This window comes from Chanodichthys erythropterus, chromosome 6 (assembly GCF_024489055.1).
Source record: "Chanodichthys erythropterus isolate Z2021 chromosome 6, ASM2448905v1, whole genome shotgun sequence".
NCBI classification, from domain to species: Eukaryota; Metazoa; Chordata; class Actinopteri; order Cypriniformes; family Xenocyprididae; genus Chanodichthys; species Chanodichthys erythropterus.
The window spans coordinates 14475538-14492193 of NC_090226.1; the positions used below are offsets into that span (position 1 = coordinate 14475538).

Below are 16656 nucleotides of genomic sequence, written 5' to 3' on the forward strand. Positions count from 1 at the left end.
GGTGTTCAAACATCTCATTTAATTATTCAGTTGTCTTTATTACGATAATTACATTTATCTAAAGGGTTATGGCTATACTGTTTTGTTTTGTTTTTTTTTCCCTGAAGTTTTTCTTTTGCTATTTCCGGATCACACAGACATGCTAAATGAATGTCCATTGAGTGTCTGTTTTTATCTTCTTCTTTTTTGTCTCTAAAATTTTATTTTATATTTTTATTTATTATATGTATTTTGTTTTATTTTGTTAATGCTCAATTTATAGTAGCAGTATGTCCTAACTACCCCTGACACAACAGAAGTGTAAAACGATATACCAATTGTGACCATCAGCACTGTCATGCATCAAAACATTTTGACGGATGCTAGAAGAGGCAAAGATCAAGAGAGATTTTTGGGGCATGTAACTGTGTAATCCCACTGACAGTGATATTTAAAATTATGTGCTATTTTAAATATCTATACAATGGGCCACATTCATGAAATACAAACAGGATTAAAGTCTGTCAATCTTTCGTAAAAACCTTTTAAGTAAACTGACAATTCATTGCAACAACTTTTGTAAGAATGGATTTCCAAACAATTAATTCTACTCTTGTTTAATGAATTATTCCGTATGATGTTATTGATCTTAGTAGTTAAAATATTTGGACTAATAAACATCAGCGTGCAGATATTTATAGGTATTTATTGCAGTTTGGGTTCGATGTGCACACTTTTCTATAATTTCTTTTAAAGAACAAAGCAGTACACCTCACTGCTTTTAATGCATCAAATAAGATTTGATTGGTTATGATTTTGTCACTTCTCACAGCATTCAGCTCTCAATAGCTACGTTTACATGCACCAATTTTCGTCAATCCGAATGAATTGAATCCGATTGCAGATCTGTTTACATGTACTCTAAACATTGTAATCTGATTCAAATATCCGTTTATATGCGTTTTATATACATTCCGATTAAAACTTTTGTGCACACGCTCTGCATGTATGACTTCATATCAGTCACACTTGCGGTAACCCGGGTTGCGTCAACAGACGATGATCATGCATCGACGATAGCCAAAGATATTGTCAAAAGCATCATATTGACAATATTAAGAGGATTTGGTATTTACAATTAATGTAGGCCTGTTACATTCTTCTAGTCTATTATTATAACTATTTGGTTCGACTTCTTTTATTATTAAATTTGTATTAAAGGTACTGTGAGGATAATAAAAGATTAGTCTATTAGCTATCTTTGAAAATGTTTTAAACATTTTTTTTTAGGTCTGTTATACAAAGAGTGTAGGCTATAATATTTCCTAACACCACAGTCATTAATGAAAATTAAGCGCAGCTTTACTTCAAGCATCGAAAAAAAAAAAAAAACCTGTTTAACACGAAATACTATTATTCTCATTTGTTTCACTAGCCTATATGTACGGCCGCAAGAGAAATAATGGAATAAATTAAGACCATTATATACCATTATCAGCATATTATGTTGAAATTCGTCTCTGAGAGAATATGCTCCGTTAATGCAGCATCAGACAGCTCCGTCAGTTTTTACTTTCTCTGTCAGTTTTTTAATTTCTGTAGTGAATACTGACCGAGGTTGAGACTTTTTCACCGGCATAACAGTTTGGGTTTGCTCAGTTTGCATGTTGCTTCTTGTGTGATATCCAGGCTCCCCTTCTTGTTTTAAAATGGAAAGATTTCCAATATTATGACGAAGGGATACAGCAATGCCACTGCCTGTTGGCATACATCTTTACAACTAAAGACGTGAATGAACTTGTGCACTGCGTAATGCGTGTCAACATTGCACTGCACATGTGCCCCAGAGACTTCTGAATACGATTGAGAAAGTAGTATGGTAATTTTTTTGCTGTTGGATTGGATTAGAAAAGGAATAAACCACCCCTTCCAATCGATTAAAATTTCATTCGGATCGAGTTTAATCGGATCGTTTAAGGTGTTTACATAAATGTTTTTCAATCCGATAGAGCCATCAATCCAATTACAAATGGGGTGCATGTAAACGTAGCCAGTGATGAAATAAAAATTACTTGATAACTGAAACTTGACACATCACACCTAGTTGGGATGAGGCGTTAGATCTGGTTGATATATCAACACAGCCTTTTAAATGTTGTTGACCTGCACAGCATGTTCACTGAACATGACACACTCCCAGACAGAGAGACAGATGCAGGCTACTGACAGTTTTTTTTTTTTTCTTTTTTCAGCACTTGTGCTCAGTACTTCAGTCACATCACAGCTTTTCCCTTCTCTCTCTTGCTCTCTGCCTCTTCTCTGGAAGAATTCCAAATGGCATTTTTGCGCCCTTGAAGGGTACTATGTTAAGGGGATGCCACACATAGGATTGTTTCACATGAAAATGAGCAACTGAATCCCTTCACAAAGGACACCGGTTCCTCTAGGGGGGTCCGGGGACATAAATATAAAAATATATAACCATAAGCTGACCAAAGTATAACTAAATTAATAAAAATAATATAGGAGACTATATAATTTAGCAGAAAAAAGTATGCTAGCCTAATTCTTGAGAAAAACTTTGCAGTGATTTTATAAAATCTAAATATGTTAATAAAGTTTAAATTACTATGCATTCTTATGAAATGAAAAAAAAAACTATTTGATTTATATATTAATGTAAAGACATGTTTTTATAATAATCTAAGATTAAAATACCTTTATTTTAAATGTATTGAGCAGCTGTTTAATGGGGCAACAAGATATAAATACGAAAGAACAAAATAGGCTATTAATAATCTTTCAATGTGCAAAACCATGATAATATGAAACGCTTCAAAACAGCAGCGCAAAACGCTAATGCGCATCTCGGGTGCAGAATGATGTGCTTGAAGCAATATAGAGTCACAGCTTTTTCACAGGTCACAGGTTTCTTTTTTTTTTTACTTTTAAATACCAGTTATTGTGCTTGTGACACCAATTCATAGTCTTTGTGTTGTGCGATCTAACTGTAGCCAGTAAGACATCGTTCAGACACGGCAATAAACTCCAGCAAGATAAAGTCATTTTATGCAAATCCACAGCCCTTTATCTACATATCAAGTATTATAATGAGAATATATCATATTGGAGAGTTTTACCGTGCTATCCATCGATTATTTAAATATCGCGACAGGCGTACTTTGAGACTGTGGCGGGACGAATTAGAATGTGGCGGGCCGCCACAGTCTAGTCAATGTATGGGAAACACTGTGTTGTATGCTGTGGTCTGAATGAAAATATACATGTTGTGTAGCATAGTGTTCAGGCATGTGATCAGCTAAAAGCAAAAAAGAAGGAAAACCTGACCATGTTTCCAACCCCCAGCAATTATATATATAAAAAAAGAAAATTATATATATATATATATATATATATATATATATATATATATATATATATATATATATATATATATATATATATATATATAATCAAATTAAAAAATATCTTATTTTGCAATAATATAAGCTATTATACTGTAAAATTGAAAAAGCATATATTTAATAATCATGATAACATATTATATAATACAATATGTCATAATAAAATTAATAAATTATTACCAATGTTAATTATTATTTTATTTTTACTTTGTTTTACAGAAAAACAATACAATTACAATACAAACATTTATGGTTGTCTTAATTTCTGTTTTCAAACAGTAAACCATTGAGCTTTTGAGGAAAACCGTGGGGAGACATTATCGCTTTTCCTTGTTTACAACAGATTTATAAACTATTCTCATGACAAACGTTACATTCCCAAATGAAAATTATAAGCGACTGAACCACACAGCACTTGCAGAATAGAATTAGCTATGAATCAAAACTAAAAACAAAGTGCTGTTACAGAACTCTGAAACGTGCAGCACGTCAGACTATATATTTATATAATTACATCACAACCGGTATGATTTGATTATTGTACTAAGCCATATCACATTTTCACCACCATGCATTGTCAAAATTCATAAAGTTACCGGGCAACTGGCAAGTAACACCATTTCAACACTTATTTTTTTACTCATTTGGCATTTTGAACCCTGGCTAATATGCTAATAGTGTCCCGCAGATGGCGCCTTGAGATCGTGCATTGCTGTTATTAGCAATCCATGTATAAAATAAAAGCATTAGAAAACATAACATTTTGCTGTATTTTTAGTTATTGTTTAGGGCCATTTTGTGATTTCAGTCATCATACAATAACCAGCACCCACCCACCCCAAACTTTTTTTTTTCTTCTTGGATTTATGCAATGAGTCATACTTTTCAGGGCGGAAAATATGGAAATCCACATAAATACGGAAAAATTTCACCCCTGAGTGTTGTAAGATGTGCCAAAAGCAAAATGTTCACATCATAGTAGTGTTACTTAGAAAGACAGAAATACACTTCAAAGTTCTAAATATTATCCAATTTAAATGTTATTTTTAATATGGTGACAAAAAAAAATCCCTATAAAAATTTGGTTTTTACTGTTACTTTTGATAAAAGTTAATTTTATCTGCATCTCAACCCAAGCTCAGTGCTTTACTGTCAAATGTGCATTTCCAAGAAATAAACATGTAATATTATTAGTTACTGCATTTATTAAGAGTAAATGTAGAGTAACTGTCAATTTTATAAAGGCTGAAGCGTCCATGTGACAGAAATAATTTTTCTGTTCATGATCATGTGCTCCTGGGTGGCAAGTCTGAATGATTCATTTTGAAATCTGAGATTTTTTTTATTATTATTTTATTACTCTTTTTTTTTTTTTTAAGATCTTACCTGAGACTGTAAAATGCTCAGTTGCTCTGTTATTTAAATATTTCAATATTTATACATTATAATAGTTTTCACTCATTAGAATTAGCTTTTATTTTCAGTTTTCATTTTAAGGCGAGACACTACAGGTCAATAGGGATTTTTTTTAAATTAGAAGATATCACTATGAAACTTCTCCAGTTTATTACTGGCATAAACATAAGAAAAAAAATGTATTACAAGTTTTGTGTAAATTTGTTTTAATATGCAAATGAGGCCTTATATACTTAAATATATGCTAATTTGCATACATTTCCAAAAACAAAATCTGAAAATTGGAAAGGTCCAGGTTTAAAATTTTTGGTTCTATTTGTTGACATATTAGATGAAAGGGCTTTTACAGAAGGGATTCTGGATATCTTATTTTGTGCTTTAGTAAATTAGAGAATACTGACAATAGCCTTAAAAAACCTATTTTCGCAATGTTTTTTTTTTGGGTAAAATGACCTGTAACTCAGGATAGGAATGATATATCAAAAAATCCCTCTGTAAAAGCCTTCAGAATATAGCTAAGTATAAGTCTGGAAAAGTTGGTGCTTGTAGGTGTTACTGAAGTGGATATATCTGACTCTGAGTGTGAGAAAAAACTCATTTTGAGAAAACGGCCTTTATGTTGTATAATTTCATTTATTTCTATTGAAACCCAACCTACAAACAAAATATATATTCAGTTTATTAATATCAGTATTATGTAATATTTAAAACACATGGAAATTGATAAATGAATAAATTATTGATAACAATAGCCTTAAGCTGAAGAGAACTACCTTAACAAACACACATAACAGCAGTCACAAAAACTGCAAACTTCTGCAGTACCTATCTCTCTCACACAGACTACACTCCAGCAAAACACTGCTACAGAACCCATGATTCTGTGGCTCGATGTTAACTTTCAGCCCTGATCCAGCACAGTTAGGACAACATAAACCACTGACTAATACAATCGTGTGACGTGAATTATGAGACATTCCTGTGTGGCGCGGCTGTCATTCCCAATCCCTCCAACACACTCTTTCCCTTTCCAAACAATAGGTTACGCGATGAGACACTCGCTGATGGGGTTTCATCGTCTAATCTGTTGTTTACTTTCTTTTTTACTAGCTCTTGCAAGTGACAGCTGTTGCCGTATTTTTAGTGAAACTTTATGACTTGATTTCGGTGCTGTCGCATTTTCTCTCAGGCGCAGAATAAACAAGGAAGCGTGACGCCTGAGAACCAATCACGTAGTCGGAAATTCACATCGATCAATCAGATGTGGTTTTCAGCTGTAGATTCCTCGGCAAACTTTCGGGGTTGGTTATTTCTACAAAGGAAATGCCCATATTTGGATTAGACAGCGCTGTTAATGAGACTGAGGGCTTTACATTGATACCAGGCATGACATGTTTCTGTGAATGCAGACGGCACGGGAGCTCGCGTTAGAATGCTAACTTTTGGAGATTTCCGATAGAAATCTAAAGGCACAAGTTGACAAATAATAATGAAATAACCACCTTAATGTGTAATGTTGACATATTTTTTATTTTGACATGAAAGCTTACATGTTAAGGGAGCAAACTGGCCCAAAATCTCAAAATTGACCACTGCATGAAAAAATTATGTTTTCACCTGCCGTGTCTCGCCTTAATTTTAGTTTAATTTTTTGTCATTTTATGTGCTTTTGTCATTTTGTCAATACTACTTTTTAGGTATAATTTATTTTAATTTCAGTTTTAGTATTTAAATGAACAAAAAATGTTTTGAATAGTTTGTTGTGATAATAAACAGTAATGGCCCCGTTTCAAATACTCTATAACACAAATAAGCTATATTCAACTCAGTTTTATTTTCAACCTATATTTATTTTATTTTTTTATAATTTAGTGAACATGCACATATGAGCCCTACACCCTTCAGAGTGCTCATTTAAAGTGCTCTGCACCTCGGAGTGAGTAGGGGTCATAGTAATGCTCACTTTCCTATGGAATTTGCCCCCTCTCTCTTCTCCTGGCTCACTTTCTTTTTAACACCACCCCTCTCCCTCTTTTCACAACTGCTTTCACACACTCACTCACACTTTTCTCTTTGTCTTTCTCTCTCTCTCTCTCTCTCTCCTTCCTTTGCAGCCCTACTTTTGTCTCACTCTCAACATACCTTGTGTCTTCTGCTCTGACATGTTATACTCTGTCTCCATCTCTCTTCATTGATATTCTAGAAGGAACTATCAGTCAAGGGCTGTTTTTTCTGCCTTCCTTATTTAGGTTGCCTTTTGCATTACACATTTGAAAGTGTGTGTGTTAGGCAGATCACAAAGCAGATATAGGGACAGAGGGTTCATTTCCTATAGATGGGAGCGATCCAAATAAATAGGCAGCTGTAAGGAAATTAATGGTTCAATTAGTTCAGTCATTTTTAAAATAGCCATGTCAATATGAACAGATGTAGTCCAGCTATATCCTTCCAAGCAATGCATTAAATGTTAATTTTTTATTTATTTATTTATTTTATTTTATTTTTTTGCAAAAATGTGAAGTGTTCTGAGTGTTTTTTAGCATGTTGCTATGCGTTTGCTAGATCATTGTTAGGTGGTTGTTTCAAGTCAAAGGAGCCTAACCACACTTTCTAGAATTTATTATTTGTTCTTACATATGGTGGCAATAATAATAATAACTTTAATTTAATCAATTAATAATAATATCTGTTTCTTATATAACAAAATCTGAATATAGTAATAATAATAAATAGCCCAAAAAAACAGACAGACAGATAGGTGGTTTTATGTGTGAGATTTTCTCCAGCTTTGAGGAGAAAATAAGGAGAAATAGCATGACCGACATGGCTGCATGGTACAAGAATGTAAACCTGAGAAATAAACAGGGATTGAACAGACTAAGTCACTGCTGATTGGCTGAGCTGTCAGGGCAGACGATTCTTCAGACATGTTTGTTACCATAAGTTTATTGTGGGAAAAGCATCCAGACCCTTGCAAAACAAGTTATACTGACTAGTTATAACTTGTTTTACTGCACAACACAGAGTCTCTGAGAGACCCAGAGCATATGTTTTGAAGGACTGGATTAACATGCTATGTATTTTAATGCTGTCTTTACTTGTAATACTGAGAGTTTATATTTACCGTTTTGATTTTTCATATGTAAATATCAAAAACCGGTCATGTTTCCCACAAAATGCAAGTTGACTTCAAAAAATTACATCCTCTGGCAGAAGTAACAGTACCTTGACTGTATGGCGCTGGGCAAGGATCCCTCTTCTCCATGCACAATGGCCTGTCAAATCTCATTACCTCAAAACTACCTGACAAACTGTCCTGTTGGCATTGCAGCATACCTCTCTAGAGTACTTTCCTCTCTGTGTACTTAATAAAAATAGAGATTATATCAGTTCAGCCACACTTCTAGGCCTGCCTACAAAGTCTTCAGTCATTTATGCATATCATACTCATTAGTAAATGCTTCTGCAAAGAATTAAACCAGGAATCTGAATTGAGCTCTTTTTTTAACATTTGTGCATGCATGTTTGTTTCATTTATTTGACAGCATCTTATCTGTTCACACTATGCCTCCTGACAGTTCTTCTCCATGCCCTTTGATTTGATTTCACCCCCTCACTGGTCTTACCTTTTCTTTCTTCTTTCTTTTTTTTTTTTTTTTTTTTTTTTTTACAAAAGCAGAAATTAGGTGGGCGAAAAAAGCAAAAAATTAAATTAAAAAAGCACAGTGAAAGTAGTCCATGAGATTTCTCCTGAAGCCAAAAAAGCCATTCTCTTTCTCACACACACACACACACACACACACACACACACACACACACACACACATATATAATATATATATATATTTCTCCTGAAGCCTATATATATATATATACGTATAATATATATATATATTATACGAGCCGCGCCGTGCCAAGCCAAGTGGTACCACTAGAAGTTGCACTCTATTGAAAATGTACACATTTAGATGAGTTATAAAGATGTAACAGTATTTTTTTTTGTGACTATATACAATTAATGGCTATAAATAGAGATGTCATTAAATACTTTCTGCAGTAATTCACTCAATCTGATCGCTTCTTGCCATGGTTGACGAAGACAAACTCTTGTAGAAAAGCTTGAGTTAGCAACAGTAACTTCCCTCATTTTCTCCCTGAATGAAATGTGATTGCCAATTTATTTATTTTTTTTTGACGTTTTACAAAATCCATGACATTCAGTGTCTGCGGTTGACAATTTCTACCAGTTTATTGTTCCAACTTGCTGTATCGCCCACCCTCACTGACCCAAAAGAGATGCTGAACATCTGCCGTTTTTGGCTACTTAATGGCTTATTAAACAAACATTGGTTGCTTGTCCGTCTCAATTTGCAGTGGTTCTATGATTGTGGTCATTTTGTTTGTAACGTTTTGAAGCTTGTGATTGAAACGGATGTGTCCCACTTACGGTTTTATGCTATGCCTGATTTCCTCATTCACTTGCCTCAAATAGCAAATTGCATCACAGTCGTGGTTTGTTTTCATGTTATCCCTGTTTTTCTATTCAACTGTCTGTGCTGTTGTTTTTGTGTTGGGTTTTATTTGTTTGTTTAATATTTCATAAGGAGCTTGAGTGCTATTGTGGAAATGAAATCATCTCCCACCACTGACCATATTTTCGTTCCCCTCCAGATTCAGCACATCCCACCCTGAAGCGCCAATACGATCCCACTAATTCTTTCTCCTCTTTCTGTCTCCCAACTCCTCGCTGCAGATTAAGGTGGTGAACGCATTCCGTAGCTCCCTGTACGAGGGCCTAGAGAAGCCAGAATCCAGAAGCTCCATCCATAACTTTATGTCCCACCCTGAGTTTGTACCCCTCTCCGAGGAGGAACCCCGCGTCCCCACGATAGACGAGGGCTGTGTAGAGATCGAGCAGCTCCCCTCCTCTTCCAGAAACGGAGGTGGCGGCGAACCCCCAGACCGCTCTCTTCACAGCCAGGAATTCTGCGTGTGATCCTCCCACCATCCTCCATTCTCCAGTGCAACTGCCCCAAAATCATCATCTTTTTTTGTTCTGTTTTAAAACCTGTGCACCACTCTACCGGTGGGGCCCTGCTGATGCACATCTGAGAGACAGCAGCACCTACAGCAGCTGATGGGGCATCCACGATCCCTTTTTCTTCTCCTCCATCTCCCCCACCCCTCTGCCCCTCTCGACTTGCACTGTGTCGGCGGCAGCAGCAGCGCTCTGTAAGTACATGCGGCTGTCCTTCAGCCCATGTGACGCATGGCCTAATTTACACACTAGAGGGCGACGCTGCGGCAAACGCCCTCTCTCAGCCGGTCACTGGCATTTTTATCTCTTCTACAGTTCTGAGTTTTCTCATTTTTATATTGTCATGTCTCTGGTCTTGTGTAATGCTGTAATCATTTATGTTATTTGTCCCAGGATTCTCATTTACATAGTTTTTGTTTTTTTTGTTTTTTTGCTGATACAGCCAGTTCATGCACCCAATTGCTGTTTTAATAGATATCTTCTTTTCTCTCTCAATTTGCTCTGTTTTAAGGTGGATTGAAAAACATGGCAGTAAAGTTACCCATGTTCTTTTAGTTTTTAAAATGTTTTTGTGCTCTAATGGACATTTTAAGTTTTCAGACACACTACATTCTTGTCATGTTTTCAGACATTGTGACATACGATGCTGTTAGGCTCATTTTGGGTGTTCTGTCACTTTATATGTACAGATGTAAGGCTGCTATAGTGCACGTTAGCAGAATAAAAGACTATAATAAACTTGTTTGATAGCTATGAGTTTAGAATCCCTGATTGGCTCTTAAGGGGGCAGGGAGGGTCATCCAACACATCAAATCATTGAAATCACACCCATCTCTAGTCTCTTGTTTAATGCTCATTTGCCTCAAAAATAATGCCCCGGCTAACTGACCAAGTACTTTATCAAAGGTACAGCACCTGACCATAGTGTGCATGTATCTGTCTTTAGGCTCATCTGTGTCTGATTGTATAGGAATGGGAATTGCAATGCTAATCTTTATGGGATTTCGACTAATGACTAGAATTTTCCTTTTGTTTCCTCGTTCAGAAAAAAAAAATGCGATAGAAGTGATTCTTTATGGGTGTACTTTCAAATCCAGTCTTTTTCTCACCTCAGTTCTGCAGGTAGGTGTTCTCCTTGTTATCTAACATCAGGCTGTGCTCCTCATAAGCTCCAAGTTACACAGACAGCACTGATAGAGCTCCAAAATCCCATCATTGAGCTTAGCTTGCAAGGGTAAGGATACTGCACGTAGTAAGCATGCTTTTGCTATTAAAAAAAGAAAGAAAACACTCGCACAAAATAGCATGCAGAAAGGGCCTCTGTTGGACCCTCTGAGCTCTGTTGAAACCTGGATGACAAACTAAATCAGACTGTTTCCGTAAAAGCGCGGCCTCAATGACATGTGCTTTTTATTAGCTAAAACATACTACTGCCACAGACCAACCTTCCTCTCATACCAGTCTAGGTTCAATGAATTCCTCAAATTACACCTTTTTCTACTTGCTCAGAGCCATATTTTATAGATTGTTCTTTTATATCCCATTGTTTTTGCAGTTTATTTTGTATTTCCAACCAAATTAGAAAAACACAGAGTCACTGCCTAGAGAAAAAAAGGGGGGGGTGACTAGATGGACCACTTTAATGTTTACGGAACGGTTCCACAGCAGTCTGCTAATGCTGCACTTCCCCCTGCTGGCAGTTTTTGTTATTTCGCTTAAGTGGAACATGGTATGTTATTGTGGGGAAGCATGCATGAATTTCATATAAAACTCAATGTTTTGTTCCTTTTTTACAATTGTTCTGTATTTTTATATTAAGTACTTTTTAATATTTTGGAAAAAATATAAATATAGGTGTATAGGCCAGAGAGTTTGGTGACATAACAAATTAGCAAAATAAGCAGTTGAGTACATATTGCAGTTTTTTTATATATATATATATATATATATATATATATATATATATATATATATATATATATATATATATATATATATATATATATATATAATATAAAATATATGAAGAGTTCATTTTCAAAAACCAATAGACGCCATTAAAAAAAATGAACTATGCTGTGCATTATTCTCCATATATAGCACGTTCTGTACCCTAAATCCATTTTGTCAGAAAAGCCGGTATTGTCCAGTCAGCCATCTCAAGTTCACGTTTTACAGGAGAAGCCGACAAGCGCCCTTGTTGTTGTTTGTGTACAGAAACCACTAAGTCCGTTTTAGCGAATCAGCGCACAGTATTCAGATTCAAGGCTTCTAGTCACTTCAAAAAGATGCGCTAGCTGAGGGAAGTTTTGTCAGAGCTGACTAAAAGTAATCGAGGATTTATAATTTCGACTCCTGTAAGTCCTTGAACACCATACACGACTTACATGCCTTGGTGGTTCTTTGTGTGTGTGTGTGTGTGTGTGTGTGTGTGTGTGTGTGTGTGTGTGAGAGAGAGAGAGAGAGTGTACTTGTGTGCCGATCTGTGTGTGTGTGTGTGTGTGTGTGTGTGTGTGTGTCGATCTGTTAGTGTGTGTGTGTGTGTGTGTGTGTGTGTGTGTGTGTGTGTGTGTGTGTGTGTGTGTCGATCTGTTAGTGTGTGTGTGCGCGCGCGCGTTTGTGTGCACACTTGAGTTTGAGTGTGTTTTAAATGCAATTACTTGGGTTTTGTTTAATTCTGAAACATGAAATGTGGAGTTATCTGCTTTTGCCAAAACACGCTGATGGAATTATCTGCTTCTGCTAAAAAAACAAACTTTTAATATATATAAAAAACATACTTTCAATGAACTTTAATTTTTTAATTTACCTATATATTTTAGTTATTTTTACTTAATCAAAACAACCCAACTGCAGTTTGATTGATATTACTTGGAATGCACAATAAAAAACATGATTTGTGAGAATTCATAAAAATGGAGTTAACCGTTTTTGCAAATGAACTCTTCATACATATATAAATATTTATGCCACGTTTGTAACCACATGCGATGTCAGATTCGATGTCCGAGCTGAGAAAGTTACGTGTTTATTGTAAATTCAAGGGGTCTGTTCGAGTTCTCAACAGAAGAGTGAGCATTTATTGGCCTTATCCCAATTTGTGTACTCCAAACCTGCAGCCACAGATAGATGCAAAAGTCGTGCAAAGTCGTTAAAATATAAGTAGAATCTATTAGTCTACAGTAGGAAATGTTAATTAAATGTTTTGAGGTCTTCAAATTCAACGTCGGCTATGGAAAATAATTGAGATTTTTACTTATTCTCTGTTTTCATCATTTTTAACTTCAATTTGTCTTTGTGAAAATGTTTTTTTGTCATACTCTGGATACAAATTAAGCATACTAACTGTATGTTACACAAAAGTACAAATGTATTTGACTTCATGTGGAAGCAGTCAAATGGTTTCCAGTTAGAGCTTTATATAAATTCTGCCAAAGTGTTGCTTTGTACAGTCAGTTCTGACATATGTCTTTGTTCTTGTTCATTTAGAATAATTTATAACTGGATTTCATCCTTTTTTTTTTTTTTTTTTTTTGAATTCCTAATGTTTTGGTTTTTTTCTTTCTCCATGAGGATCTGAAATATGCCCCCTTCAGTTTTATTTCTTCATTGCTTGGACATGATTAATGCAGAAAAAATGGGGGAATGATCAAATTGTCTTTAATTTTTTTTGGTTCCCTGTAATACCTTTTTAGAACAATTTCTGTTATTGCACATGTTTGTCATGCATTGTGTATACCGAGAATCGCTTCAAGGTGCCGTGCAATAACTGAATTTTATCGCATTACTACTCTACTGACATTGTCCTACAGTTCTTGTTTGTTTTGGACGGGAGGTAATGATTCACCACAGCTGTAAATAAAAGATTGTGTTTTAAAACTGGAATATAACGTTAAGTTATAACCACTTATTTTGCATATATTTAGTCCAATTACATCTGATGTTGAGTGAAAATGAAAATTGTATTTGATTGTGGGGGAAAGCAGTCAATAGAACATCCGATTTCTGTAATTCATATGAAACAGTAATATACACTGGTGTTATTTTTGTATAAACATAATATCATCTATGTGGCATGCATTACTTATAAACAAATTGGTGGTTCAAAGCAATATGTACAACCTGGTGCGATTGGTATTTTTAATGTCCTGTGTAGCTTAAACCATGCTGTACTTAGGGGAAAAAAACTGCATTGGAAAAAAAATCGTAATTGTTCAATATATGTGTTCAATGTTCTGCATGATTACATATGGAATGAGTTGTCCACAAATGTTTGTTTTTCAGAATGAATGTGACACACAAACACACACACACACACTCCCTCGCAAATTATCAATAGACTCTGCAAAGGAAACACACACTGACTCGATGCCATTTCAGAGAAGAATGTTCTGCAACGAGATGAAAGCATCTCTTTTCTTGTCTAGACATCATGAGAGAGCACTGCTCCATTTAAATTTCCTAATTACTGGGGTGTGGGAATTGGGGAATGACTGCCAGAGTACGTGCTTGAACAATCTCTGGTCTCTTTTTACCAGTTACGCTTCGCTCTGGCTTCGTTTCGTTACTTTTATAGCCATAAGCCGTGGCTGTTGATTGAACTGCCTAATTGCAGAGTGGTATGAGCTTTGATGTTCCATCACCTTATTGTGTGGGTTACCAACTCCATCCAGACAGCTCCCTCTCATCCATGCATGATCCATCAAAGATGAAAGACGCTAGCGCAGTAAAGCTGAAGGACTTGCATTTTCAAGGTAGGCAACAGTCATACTTAAAGTCCCCATTTCACTTTACTGAAATGCACTGATTCCCTTTACTTTCTTTATTCCAACCCTTTTCCTCTAATTGAGGGCTTTGAGAAGGAGAGAGAGCATTGTTTAATAAACTTATCTAAGTTAGGTTTAGATGTTACATCAGCCAATGAACATCTGTAGTCTTCATGAAATCAAAAATCCAGCTGACTCATTTGATAATGCATGCTAAATACATTACAGCACATCATTACCATTTATATCTGGATTTTGGTTATAGCTGTCTTTGTATTTATTGTCAATGTGAGGCATTCATCAGAATCATGCCACAAATGGTAACTTGGGCTTTTAAAATTAGGTTTCTGTGTTATTTTTAATAGTTTTGCTGAACAAGATCTCTGAAGGACAAGGGCTTTGTGTAGTGGGGGAAAAATCTGTTTACAGTAGTGTTTTGTGATTTTTACTCTAAGCATGCCATCTTTAGGATCACAGAAGTGCCAATGGACCACATGGACAACCTGCACCACTGTGTCTGATTGATTTAGTTCAGAATAATCAATTAAAAATGAGAAAACTGTGTCTGATAATTGGTTATTGGAAAGTGTGGCAGCCTTAATTGATTCCGACTGAATCTGATTTGCATTTGTTTTGAATAATTTAATTTAAAATGTTGACTGGTGAATCTAAAAAAAGCCCTATGTTCTGTGTCCCAGTGTCCTGTCGGTTTACAGTCTCTTTAGATGACAGAATATGTGCTCACCTAATGTAATGTAGTTTTAAGGGCTATAAGGTGACAGTAGGGGGATATACTGTTACTGAATCCGTGTCTAATGAGAAGTTGACTCAAAATGTTCTTGTTGGATTTATTTGGTTTGTTTTCCATCATCAAAGTGTGAGGTGAGCTCCATGTTTATATTCATGTAAAGTTGACCCATGCTGTGTCAACCTTCATGCTGCATGATGGGAAAAATCACCATAAGCAGCTGAATTAGCATTTCATTAATTGTCCATGTGCACTTGAGTGTATCGAGTATGTGTTTTAGATTCAGAAAACAAAGTTTGTCTGTGTTTGAAAAGAAGATCTTTATCTGACAGTCATGAACAGTGTCTGCAGTCAGTGCATTTTAATTGGCAGGAAAAAAAAAACAGATTTTGTTTAGCCCTTCTTTCATTTAGCTTTTGTGAGAATCGTTATCATGCTGAAATGTCAGTTCTGCTTGCTTCGAACTATGCAACAGATTCATTGGATTAAAATATGATGAATTATTTATTATTTTATCAGGTGTCATAACAATGCTCTCTCTTTTTCTCATCCGTTCTGTTTCTCTCTCTGTATGCTTGCTTTCTTTGTCAAAGTGAATTCAGTCATGCCCATATTTCATTACTTTATACAAGCGCAAGTGTATTATCTATGTAATGTATGTGTGTAATGTGCACACATTCAAGTTTTCTTTACTTTTTTGTAAGATATGATCATGTGGAATGCCTTGTTCTTTATGTCCTGTCGTTTAAATTTAAGAGAACAAAAATGAAAAAAGGATAATCAAGCAATTGAAGTTATTATATAAACTATATATATATATATATACATATACATATACAAATCTATATATATATAAATAAAGCCATTAGAATTTGAAATACAATGAGGCTCAAGTCCTTGTTTCTTGTGATGTCATTCTTGACCCCCTTCAAAAAAAAAAAAAAAGGATGAAAGTTAGGCAAAGATGCAAGTTTACAGCTGTGATTAGTTGTGATCCTTTTTTAGGTCTGTCTTCCTCATGCACATCTATCTATCTAATCTACAGTATGCCTTCTATTTAAAGGGGTAACGCCACTTTTTCAAAGTTGTAAAATAAGTCTCTGATGTCTCCAGAGTGAGCTGCTGCTCTCAAGAAGAGGGCGGAGTTTCAGGAGCTCGTGTTAGCACTTAGCAGCGCCTCACATTACCTCACGCAGACTCATAGAAAATGTCAGAAACTGTTCACCATTTTATGTTCAAAACAGAGCTGGACAATGATGGAGAGACTCAAGAAGGAGTGACAAC

The 16656-nt window shown here is 35.4% G+C and overlaps 1 protein-coding gene across 8 annotated transcripts in view; it reads left to right on the forward strand.

Annotated features, from left to right (window-relative positions):
• The window catches only part of atp2b4 (ATPase plasma membrane Ca2+ transporting 4), a 146621-nt gene extending 130387 nt beyond the window's left edge, over positions 1-16234 (forward strand). For 7 of the 8 annotated variants that reach the window (XM_067388191.1, XM_067388195.1, XM_067388193.1 and 4 more), the window contains one exon: positions 9574-16234. In XM_067388191.1, the coding sequence (XP_067244292.1) occupies positions 9574-9816 (243 nt within the window). In that variant the 3' untranslated portion in view covers positions 9817-16234. The remainder of the gene's footprint in view (positions 1-9573) is intronic. The other variant, XM_067388197.1, reaches the window with a different exon arrangement.
• Positions 16235-16656: the final 422 nt, after the last annotated feature.